The 12,075-nt window shown below is 38.9% G+C and overlaps 1 protein-coding gene and 1 long non-coding RNA gene across 2 annotated transcripts; one reads left to right on the plus strand and one right to left on the minus strand.

Annotated features, from left to right (window-relative positions):
- Positions 1-2,466: 2,466 nt before the first annotated feature.
- Positions 2,467-3,741, plus strand: LOC145735598 (uncharacterized). The gene is made up of 2 exons (XR_014179707.1): positions 2,467-2,901; positions 2,965-3,741. It is a non-coding gene; the product is annotated as an uncharacterized LOC145735598 (long non-coding RNA).
- A 5,805-nt stretch (positions 3,742-9,546) lies between these two features.
- Positions 9,547-11,392, minus strand: LOC145735664 (uncharacterized). Its single transcript, XM_081989646.1, is given in 2 exon segments — positions 9,547-11,082; positions 11,084-11,392. Coding segments are annotated over 2 exon segments (1,845 nt in total).
- Between the last annotated feature and the right edge of the window lie 683 nt (positions 11,393-12,075).

A 12,075-nucleotide genomic window follows, 5' to 3' on the forward strand; every position in this document is an offset into this window, starting at 1 on the left:
ATTCGGCTCGAATTGGATGTTTAAATATCGGGTTCGTCTTGATTTCGAAAAGTCATTGTTACATTTTCGAGAAGATTCTAATGAGTACGCCTGTGAGATCAGTTTTAAAATAAGTGAGAGTGACTTCCAAATCAATCTTTGTCAAGCGGGTCCGACAAGTTCAGACTTTTCTCCCCAAATCGGTACAAAATCGGATCAAATAAGACACAGTTACTCAGATGCGCAGCTGAAAAGTGCGGCACAAGACGCTGAAACCGGAATACAAAACCAGAAGGCGCTTTATGAAATTTTAAAACGGAATCAAACGGTTTTTTCAGAATCCCCCGGTCGTGTCCTAGGTTACGAACATGCTATTGAATTAAACACATATGAGGCTTTCAACGCTTCCACGTACCCTATTCCATTTAAATACCGTTGCGAAGTAGATGCACAGGTGGAGGAAATGTTAAGTAGTGGCATTATAAAATTAGAAAAAAGCGAACATATATCACCTTTAGTTTATGTCACGAAAAAAGATAAAAGTGTGAGAGTGTGTTTAGACGCACGTACTCTAAACAGCAAAATGAAAAAGGATTTTGTGGCTCCTCCTAATCCAAGGATAAAAAATCGATCCTACGCGTATTAACAGCATTGTAAATTATCCGATACAGCGTAATATAAAAGAGCTAAGGGCTTTTTTGGGATTAATTAACTATGAACACCGATTTTGTCCTAATTTTTCACGTCAAATAGAACCTTTGCTGTCGTTGCTAAGAAAAAATAGAAGTTGGAGCTGGAAAACTGAGCAACAAGCTGCTTTCGAATCTGTTAAACATTCATTTTTAGATAATGTTTTCCTAGCACATCCAAACTTTGACTTAACCTTTTTCCTGCAGGCGGACAGTTCCAACTTTGCTGTCGGTGGTTATTTGTATCAAATGAGTGAACAAGGCGAAAAAAGAGTAATAGCTTATGCGAGCTCAGTTCTCAAAGGTAGTCAACTGAATTATACTACAACGGAAAAAGAACTATTTGCCATTCTTTACTGTCTCCGACAATGGCGTACGTTGATCTTAGGTCGAGATTTAGTAATTAGAAGTGATCATAAAGCCTTAAGTTTCTTACTTACATGCAAATTAAAGACGGCACGATTGACTCGTTGGACTTTATTTATACAGGAGTATGATTTTCGCATAGAGTATTATAAAGGGTCAGAGAATGTTATCGCAGACACCTTATCTCGATATCCGCCAAAATCGCAAATACTAGCCCGACCTGTTCAAGCAAAGAATGTAAATATTTCAGTTCTTAAACTTTTTGGAGATTTCCAGACTCTTAAGAGGGAATTGCGTTCTTTGGTTGAAGATCAAAAGAAAGAAAACTGGATAAAAACCCGTTTAGATTTTTTGACAAAATTCAGTTGGGAAGTTAAAGTAGTAACCTCAAAAGAGCTATCTATCTGTCAGTGGTTTACGGTTCATGAGGGTTTATTGTTTAAGAAAGGAAGTCGCGAGTCCCCTGATTATAAACTCTGCGTTCCACAAGAACAGATAACTTCATTAGTTCTAAAGCATCACACATCCATAGGTCATTTTGGCAAATCCAAACTTTTTCTCTACATGCGACAATTGTTTTACTGGCCCAAAATGCAGAAACAAATCCGACAGTTAGTAGCATCTTGCGATTTGTGTCAAAAAGCTAAAAGTTCTCCAAGCTGTCATGGAAATCTCAATCCAATATTGGTTGAAGAGCCAGGCAAGCTAGTTTGCCTGGATCTTGTAGGCCCTTTACCTTAAGGTAGAGGAAAGGTGACCCAATTGTTGGTAGTCGTCGACGCATTTTCTAAATATGTCAGTCTGTATCCTTTACGGCGGGCTACTACCAGAACAATCCTGAATAAATTGCGCGAGTGTTACTTTGTCGAAGTACAAAAACCGCAAACTATTTTAAGTGATAATGGAACGCAGTTTAGTAGCAACAAATGGAAAACTGAATTAAATGAGCTGGGAGTTAAGGTCGCCTTTACATCTGTGTATTTTCCTCAGGGAAATATCACTGAACGGTATAACAAGGATATTATTCGGCTTTGAAAAGTACACTAAGTGGCCCAATGTACTGAATTTCGTTAAAGACTGCTTAAATAATTCGATAAATCTGAACACCGGGTTCTCACCGGCTTTGCTGCAAAGAGGTAGGGAAATCGAAAACCCGTTGTTAAGGTTGATAAAATTTCCTGAGTGCGAGAGGGAACCTAAATCTATGCGCGAGCTATGGAAAGTGGCCTACGAAACTCTTAGTTCACGAGCAAGGAAAAGAATAAAAAAAGATTCGGCTAAAGAAAAACCTATTTCCTTTAAACCAGGCGATGCTGTCTTAGTAAAATCTCATCATCAATCTTCTGCAGAGAACAAGTTGATAAAAAAATTCTTCTTATTGTATGAAGCTCCATTTTATGTCGTTCGATGTGCAGGTAATAATTCTTATATTATAGGTGATGAGTTAGGAAACAAAACCATATAAGAAACTCTGTTACGTACGAAATAGAGTTTTCGTCCGTTAACTCGTTTGATTTGTGTTTTTAATGTACATGGGCCTATAGTTACACTAGTAGACCGATTCCGATCGCTTAAATCCTCCAATTGCACTTTGTGCACATTTTGTTGTAAATGTGGGTGCGTGACCTGATAAGTTATCAGGTGCCGTAGTCACGTGATTGGTTTCGATTTTTGTCGGGGAAGCGTCGGTTTGTGGTCGTGTTTCTTTGTGTCAGGTGCCATGTGCCTATTTAATCACCCCACTTTTTGATATCGGTCTCTTTACCACTACAGCACTCGAACTGCCGACATCTGACCTTTTTTCTGAGCGGTGTGGCGCGTGTGTGTCATAAGTTTTTTAATCCGTGATCATCTGGCCGAATTACAGGTAAATTGGTTTTATTGTTAGTTCTTTTGAATTATTTTGTATCGGCCCAATTTTCCAACACAGCGTTGTGTTCGGCCCAACCGGATATTCGGAGATTTTTCCAACCGGAGATTTAAAGACACTTTCCAACCGGAAATCTAAGGGCTTTTTGACCGGAAATCTGAGGGTTTTCTGACCAGAGATCCAGAGATTTTTCCGACCGGAGAACATTTCAATCGGGGATTGAATCAGCCTGACCGGGACTGCTTTGTCCAGAGTTTTCCGGACCAGCCCACGTGTTGGGAAAGCCGATCACCGGCCACAGAGGTTTAGAAAGGTCAGAGTCGAACCACCACGATTCCTCACTTGATCACTAGTTTTATTTAATTTCATTTTATTTTATTTTTATTTTTTTTTAGGTTAATATTAGTTTGCTCTAAACAACTTCAACACTTGTCACCACCTCTGGTCACCTTTTTGGTTGCCGGAACAAGTGTTGAAGCTGTTTGTTCGTTTTCCCTGGTGTTCTGCTGTTTTCTGCCCTAGGTACCTGTCACCAGTCTCTGGACCCCATTTCCTGCCTGGAAATCAGCGGTGGCCACTACTGACTACTGGGAAGAGGATACTGGAGGTTCCAGGACCCAAACATCGTCTTTGACAACTGGTAAGGGCAGTCAATTACAGTTTGGCACTGGGAAAACTTTTCCTGTTTTTTTTTTTAATTTATTTCAAATTTAACTTTTTTTTTTTTGTTTTCAACTTTCTTGTGGCAACTTTTGTAAATTTTATAAATATTTTGTAAATTTTTGTAAGTGTTGTAGTTATTTTAATTTGTAATATACACGTGTACATATACAACGAGTGGTTCGTTTGATTTCCTGCAGTATATCCAAGTGTGTTCATCTATAGCTAGTTATGAACTCATGCAATTAATCCACGACCTTGAGCTATCTAATTGAAGAATGTTGTAATCTCATTAACGTGAGGTTGCATCATTACAACTCACAGCTTATCAATCCCCAGAATAATGTTTTCTATTTGTAATTAGAATTTAAGAATCCGATGTTTTTGTGATTTAGTTTTAAGGGTTCCATGATTATGTATTAGGATAAGTAGAGATAAAACCGAACATGTACTTAAATCCTTGTCCTTAGAATTTAAGTGGGGGGTACTGTGGTGGTTCGGTGTTCGGTATTCACGCAACGTGGCAACAGTGCGCGTAGACGTTAAAAACAAGGACAGTATAGCAGGACATAGCAGCAGCACAAAGATGTTTTCTTTAGAATCATAGTACTTGATACGTAGATATTCAGCCTTATGCCGTAAATCCATTGACTTAATATCAATATTGAAATAATTTCAATGAAAATTGACCACTATTTAAATTTTTGGTCACATAGATATGCACTAAGGACAATTGATTAAAAAAACTGTAGGTAACAATTGATTGATAAAATTTCAAGCTTTACTATGGCAACATTGCATTTGTGTTATGGCCAGACCAAACCAGACGGAGCAGTACCGACCTAACCTCACAAATTATGTAAATTGGAAACGGATTTTGATGTGCTGTGTGCGTTGGAGATTGAGCACGTGACCATGTGGGAAACGGATGGTCGTCACTATCAATAAAACACCACTATTTTGTTTTTTCAATAAACCGAATTGCATTTATTCATTGCTTGTTGATAGTCTGCCTTTAATGGAACATTTCCAGCATGCTTAAGACTAAATACACCGCCGTGATATGAGAAAAACCGAAAAACTAGGAACTAGCACGATAACCGACAACCATTTTGTTCACTTGCCCGACACTGTCTCTATTCTCAAATAACGGGGAAAAATGTGCAATGTCAAATAAAAAATAACCTAAGTCGTCTGTCATTATTATCTTGCCCAACACGGACAGATACTTCCCCCAATAGCAAGCTGTCGTCACAATGACGTCGCCAGAAGGTGATTTTGAGTCGAAAATACTAGCAGCCCATTTACACAAGACAAACTATCTTTTAACTTAAAGTAGTATCTAATAAAATCTGGCACTTTTTGTTTACTTTCTGGCCAGCCAGTATTACAGTAATTTACAACTGTTTGTAACTCTAAATCATTTTCTAATTCTTCTTTGAATTGAGCCTTACGCGAATCTGACATTGGAATATTTTTTTCTATGCAGTGAACAGCAAAATCAAATTCCCTATCTGACCTTAAACCATTTTGACGCAAAAACGCCCTAGACAACGTGTCAGCAATGTACAAGTACTTTCCAGGCTTATACACCACAGATAAATTATAGTTAAGAAGGCGTAACCTCATTCGTTGTAGTCTTGCCGAAATAACTGCCAAATCTTTTTTAAAGAAGGACTCTAAAGGTTTATGGTCTGTATTTACCTTCACATCTAAACCATATAAAAAAAATTAAACTTTTGTATGGCAAACACGATTGCGAGCATCTCCTTTTCAATCTGAGCATACTTCTGCTCAGTTAGGCTTCTCGAGCAAAAAGCAACTGGATGACCATCCTGCAAAAGACATGCCCCCAACCCATCTTTAGAGGCATCAGTCTCTATCTCAATTTGTTTTTTTGAATCAAAATATTTTAACACTGATGCAGACGTTAATAGCTGCTTTAGTTGCTTAAGAGATTGCTCGCAACTGTTACACCAAACAAAGTCAACGTCCTGTCGAGTCAATTCTCTCAAAGGAGCTGTCACCCTTGACATACTGGGTACAAATTTTCGCAAATACTTGGCCATACCTAAAATTCTCAGCAAATCAGATTTATTTTCTGGTCTTGGCATGTCAGCAATTGCCTGAATATAGGATCTATTTGGTTCAACACCTTTCTTTGAGTAAATTTGTCCCATAAATTTGACAAACTTAGACTTGAACTGGATTTTTGAACTATTAAATTTTATATTAAACTTTAGAGCTCTTTCAATAACCAATTGCAAGTTTTGATCATGTTCTGCCTCATCTTTTCCTGTTATAATTAAATCGTCAAAATAAAGACCTACTCCTTGCAAATCACCAAAAATTTCAAAATTTTTACGTTGAAATACTTCAGGAGCAGAGCTTATTCCAAATGGCAACCTAACAAATTTATAACGACCGAAGGGAGTGCCAAAAGCGGTATAATTGGAACTTTCCTCATCTAACTTAACTTGAAAATACCCATCCTTCATATCCAAAACACTGAAATATTCTTTATTACATAACTTAACAGCTATTTCTTCTGCTGTTGGTATCAAAAAATGTTCTCTTGGAACAGCTTTATTTAAGTGTTTTGGATCTAAACAGAGCCTCAAATCACCATTGCTTTTCTCAACTATTACTAGTGGATTCAGCCACTCAGTTGGTTCCTCCACTTTTTTAATAACTTTATCTAACTGTTAATCTTTATCTTTCTTTCTGTTATCTAGTTTATCTAACTGTTCAAGTTTTAGTCTCAATCGCTCATACAAAGTCTGAGAGGTACCCGTCTGGGTGGCTGAATATGTGGTACACTGTCAGCTTTCAAAGTAATGTGATGCTCTTTGGGAAATTCTCCTAACCCATCAAATACTGAGTCATAAATTTTTATAACATCACTCAATGATGTGAAAATAACAGACCCAAATCCTGTTTCAACATTTTGGCTAACACTTGCTAATCTTTTTAGTAATTTCAACCCAATGCAACCAGGCAAACCAAGCAAGGGCATTTGATTGTCAGTGTCAACAACAATAAACTCAACTAAAGCCTCTCTACAGCCAACTTTACATAATAATTTAACTTCTCCCTTTGGTTTTAGTCTAAAGCTGTCACTTCCATATGACACAAGAGAGACTTTGGTAGGTTTCAACTTATGCTCTAATTTACATGACTTTAAAATGTCCAAGGTCAAAACACTCACCCTTACCCCTGTGTCTAGCTTAAACTGAACATTACCTTGATTTGGGGCTTCACTTTGCACTAAACACACTTTTTGGCACCACACTGTTTCCATGTTTTCAGCCTTCTTTTTTACTGCACCAACTTGAGACAAAGAGTCTACAAAGAACTCACATTCATCACCACTTCCATGACCATCATTATCTGATCTCCTCTTCACAGATATGTCTTTTTCCAGCTCATAAACTTTCTTCTTGTTACCACCATAACTTTTCGTATTTCTTTTTTCTGGATCACTCAAACAAACTGAAGCAAAATGGTTGCGTCCCTGACATTTTGCACATATTTTGCCAGTGGCAGGACACCTAGCATTTCTAAAATGTTTGTAACCACAGTACTTACAATCTATTTTGTTTAAATCAGGACTGGAATTCAATGACTGGAGCCTTACTGCATCCACAAGCACAGGTTCTTGCAACACTTTAGCCTGAGATCTACTTATTTCAGTAGCACGGCAAAACTCTACATCCTTGTTTAAAGTAAGCTTTGACTCCCGCAAGAGCCTCTCTTGAGTATCTTTATCTTTTATCCTACCTTTATCTTTATAATTTGAAGGGCTCAACACACTAGCCTGTCTCTTAAAGAAACTTGCAACTTTGATATCAAGTGTTTATGATTTCGTAGAGATTTTTTAGGGATATTAAGAATTACCCTTTTTTTGGTCAAGAGGGTCTGTTTTGTTAGTATGTTAAGCACTTTATAAATAATAGTATGACTTTGTAAAATGTGTACATGCATGATAGTGTTGCATCTAACTAAACTTGTTCTACTAAACTAAAAACAAATTATTTTTGTTTTAGAAGGGGACCATAGGAAAGACACCATTACATCAAAAGCGTTTGCAATAACTACAGAAATTATAAATAATTCAGTCAGTAATCAGATACTTGAAGATAAAGATAGAAATGAGGCTTCAGAGTGTTTTGAAAATTCCTTAAATCCAATGAAGGAAGAAAATGGATCCAATGAAGGTAGAAAAAGAAAGATGTTTGGCAGCAAAAAGATATCTTTATCGTCTATGAAAAATACAAAATGTAAGTAGCTAGGCTGATAAAAAACAACTTAACCTTAAAACATTATTATTCAGGCTGCAGTAACACTTAAATTATTTGCTAGTTTCTAACAGTTAGAATTTATTTTTCCAGCTTGTAAGAGAGGAGCGTTGACGATGAGTCAATTAAACACACCTTTCCCTTAACTAATATATTTTAAAATAGGTTCTTGCAAACAAGTAGAAAACAACGTATTTAAAGCGTTTCGCGGCGTAGTCGTAAACAGAATGCCCGAGAGCCGTGCGTAACTAACATAATCTGCACGCGCACCGGTGTTTGTTGTAAGATTTCCAAATATGGACCGTCTGCCAGGCTGCTCTTTTGATTGGCCGCATTTAGGTTGCTGCGACCTTCAACAGCAAGTGGCGCGGCCTACTATGTTACGTTTAGGCCGGGTTTTGGAATTGGTTCTTACAGTCTCCCCCTCTGGTTGTGAAGACGGTGACGTCGAGGAACCAGCTTTTATAGGTTCTGGGTTCTTTCGAGGGCGTCCCCTTTTCCGTATAGGCACTATAGGACTTCCAGACTGACCACCATGGTACATTCGTAAGGCGCTGCAATGATATACTCCCAGTGGTTCATCAAGTTGGTCGGAGCTGGCGATTTCATAAGATACCGGTGATACACGGCGGATGATTGTATAAGGTCCATCTCTTTTAGGATCCAGCTTGGCGGTTACATGCTTGTCTTGACTGCTTCAGGTGTGTGTAGTAACCAGTACTTTATCACCTATAGCGTAATCAGGTGTCTCTGCTCGCTTTAGATCAGCATACTGCTTTTGATAATCTTGTCTTTTCTCATTAGTTGTTTGTGCTTCTATCATTGTCATGTAAACTTGCTTCAAGTAAGGGGTTATTTCTAGAAGGAAATTGTCGGATTGGACTACTAGTCGTAAGTCATTAACAACTTCATCAGGACTCCTTAGCTCTCTGGCAAAGTTTAAGTAAGCAGCACTAAATCCAGTCGATTGACAATTAGCACTATTCATGGCAAATCGTATACTCGGAAGCTGTTCAGCCCAAGTTGTGTGGTCTTTGCCTACCAAAGTTGCAAGTCTCTGCTTCATGTCGCGGTTCTTCCGTTCGACCATATTAGCTTGTGGATGGTATAATGGTGTTAAACTCTGTTTAATGTTCATTGCTTGGCACACTAGTTGCATGACATGTGCAAACACTTCGTCAATTAGTTTTGTGGAGCATTCTTGGGCAGTTGCTTTGATAAGTGGGAAGAGCTCGACCCATTTGGTAGAAGTATCTTCCACTATAAATATCCATTGTTCACCTTTTGGTGTTTCGGGTAATGGCCCAAATAAATCAATTGCTAGAACCTCAAATCTTTGATTGTAAGCTGGCGTCTGAACTAATCCAGCTGGTTTTTGATTGGTTGCCTTATATCTTTGACAATCAGGGCAATTTTTGACATAATTCTGGATGAATTGTCTCATACCGGGAAAATAATAAAGTCTTGATATTCTGTGAATAGTTCGTTCAAATACACTTAGGAGATCTTTAACGTGCTGTTCAAAGGTCTCTGACAATATGAAAATATCGTCCAGGTAAGCAAGAATTAAAACATGTGGAAGTCCGCCTCTAAATCGATCAATGAGCCGCTGGAACGTGGCTGGCGCATTTCGCAAGCCGAAGGGCATCACTAAGTAGCGGAACGTTCCAAAGGGGGTCACAAACTAGGTCTTATCTTGATCTTCCTGCCGAACTCGGACTTGATGATAACCCGCCCTCAAGTCAAGTGTTGACATATAGAATGTTTTTTTAGTGCAATGGAGTAAATCATCCATTCTGGGAAGCGGATAACTCACAGGCACCGTGATAGCGTTTAATGCCCGATAATCTACACACAGTCTTGTGCCTCCATCCTTTTTGGGCACAAGGACGACAGGTGCGAACCATGCTGATTCACACTCTTCAATAATCCCAGCTTCCAAGAGTTTGTTAAGTTCAATTTCAAGTTGAGCTTTTTTTGCAGGTGTCATACGACAAGGTGGAACAGATATAGGAGGATTATTTCCAGTATCTATTCTATGTTCTGCAAAGGGAGTGGGATCTCCCCCTAGAGCAAAAACATCTTGATTTACAGTGATTGTGTCAGAAAGAATTTTCTTTTGCTCATAAGATAGCATAGTTCCTTCGTTCTCTCTCAACATGGTTATGGCCAAAGCTTCGATGGTGGCGTCGTTAAATTCCACATTGTGTTGATCTTCAAATCGTAGTTCATGTTGATTGAAGTCGTCTTCTGCAAAGTACCAGCAACACTGTCCAAGGTTGATTGCTATATTTCCGGCTTGAAGGAAATCAATTCCAAGTAGAGTCTTATTGGCATCAGGCAAGCATACTAGCGTAGTGGGTATGGTACGGCCTTGTAGAAGTATGTCCACTGTAACAATCTTGGTGTCAAGAGTCTTAACACTGCCATCTGCTAATTTAATATTAGCCCTAGATGCAGTAAATGTTGCTCCTTTTTGATGTAGCGCTTTATACAAAGAGCTACTTGCAACACTCTGTTTTGCGGCCGTATCAATGATTCCTGAGCCATTCAAGCCCATGATAGAGATGTTGAATAATGGTCGAGGCTGTGGTGACAGTTTGGCAACGTCGCCCTCTAAGCAGCAAAAATCAAGTGAAGAGGCACCACCAGAACACGTGGGACAGTTTGACTTGATGTATCCAGGTCGCTGACAACCAAAACAAGTAAGCTGATTTGGTCTATTAGTTCTAACAGAATTTTGAAAACTACTTGGTTGAGAGGGGCTAGGAGAAGAAACCATATTTAAATGTTCCTGCGGCGCAGTGGAGGAAGAAATTGCACTGGCTTTGGCAGTTCGTTTCTTGCGGCACTCGTCCTCTGTGTGTCCTAAGTATTTGCAAAATTTACATTTAGGTCGTTTGTCGTTAACTCGGTCACTATCTCGTTTGACTTCAAAGTGTTCCGAGAAGTGTTCACTGTAAGTCTCTTCAATTTCTCGACAATGCTTGAGCAGGTCATTAAAAGTCAAAACTTTATCACGCGGAACCCGTTCGCGAATACGTTTTTGTAAAAGTCCGTACACCATGTCTAGTTGAACTGACTCATTAAGAGTACCGGTTGGAAGCTGAGCCAGAAGTGACCTAGCTTTACAAATAAAAACGTCTGAACGAGTCTTTGAATCTTGTTCATTAGCAAAAAGTTCACGATACACTAGATACGCGGGTTTTCTTGGACCAAACGTGGTTTTTGAATAGATTAATTGCATCATCCCAAGAATCTACAGAGTCTTTCACGCCTTGCCACCACGTAGCAGCAAAGTCATCTAACAACATAGACAATCCACGTAACGCGTTTGAATCGGACACTTTTGAGCAATCTTTGAAAGTTTCAACAGCATCGATGAAAGCGATTACGTTACTGTTTTTATTACCGTTAAACCGAGATGAACATGTTGAAAAATTGCCATCACTCGCGGTTGGTAAAGGAACTGCACCAATTCGTGCAATAAGTTCTTGAAACTGTTCGTTGGATAATGTCACGTGATCCATTTCAAGGTCACTCGGAGGAAAATTATCTTCACTAGTCTCTTCTCGGCTTCGAAGCCAATACCTTACGGTTGGCGGTGGCAGATTGTCGAATTTTGAAGTACAATTCAATGACAAAACTTACCGTAGTAACTGCCTCTAGTTGTACACAAATGCTTCACTATTCATTAGCAAATAAGGCACGTAAAAGTTCAATGAAGCCGTGGATGAGTTTTTTTTTAAAGAATTTTCGCGAGTCAGCAACGAAATGTTCTTCGAAATGAACGAAGAGTAACCAGATTTTCGCGACGAACGTTCGAGAGTCACAAAATGTCCGATTGAACTCGACAGAAACACCGTTAATTCCTGAAGTTTTCTTTAAAACTGCTGCAAGCCACAAGTTGGACGCCAATTTGTAAGAGAGGAGCGTTAACGATGAGTCAATTAAAAACACCTTTCCCTTAACTAATATATTTTAAAATAGGTTCTTGCAAACAAGTAGAAAACAACGTATTAAAAGCTTTTCGCGGCGTAGTCGTAAACAGCGTAAACATAATCTGCACGCGCACTGGTGTTTATTGTACGATTTCCAAATATGGACCGTCTGGCAGGCTGCTCTACTGATTGGCCGCAGTTAGGTTTCTGCGACCTTCAACAGCAAGTGGTGCGGCCCATTATGTTGCGTTTAGACCGGGTTTTGGAATTGG

This window comes from Ips typographus, linkage group LG11, assembly GCF_016097725.1.
Source record: "Ips typographus isolate SLU linkage group LG11, UJ_Ityp_2.0, whole genome shotgun sequence".
In the NCBI taxonomy this organism is placed as follows: domain Eukaryota; kingdom Metazoa; phylum Arthropoda; class Insecta; order Coleoptera; family Curculionidae; genus Ips; species Ips typographus.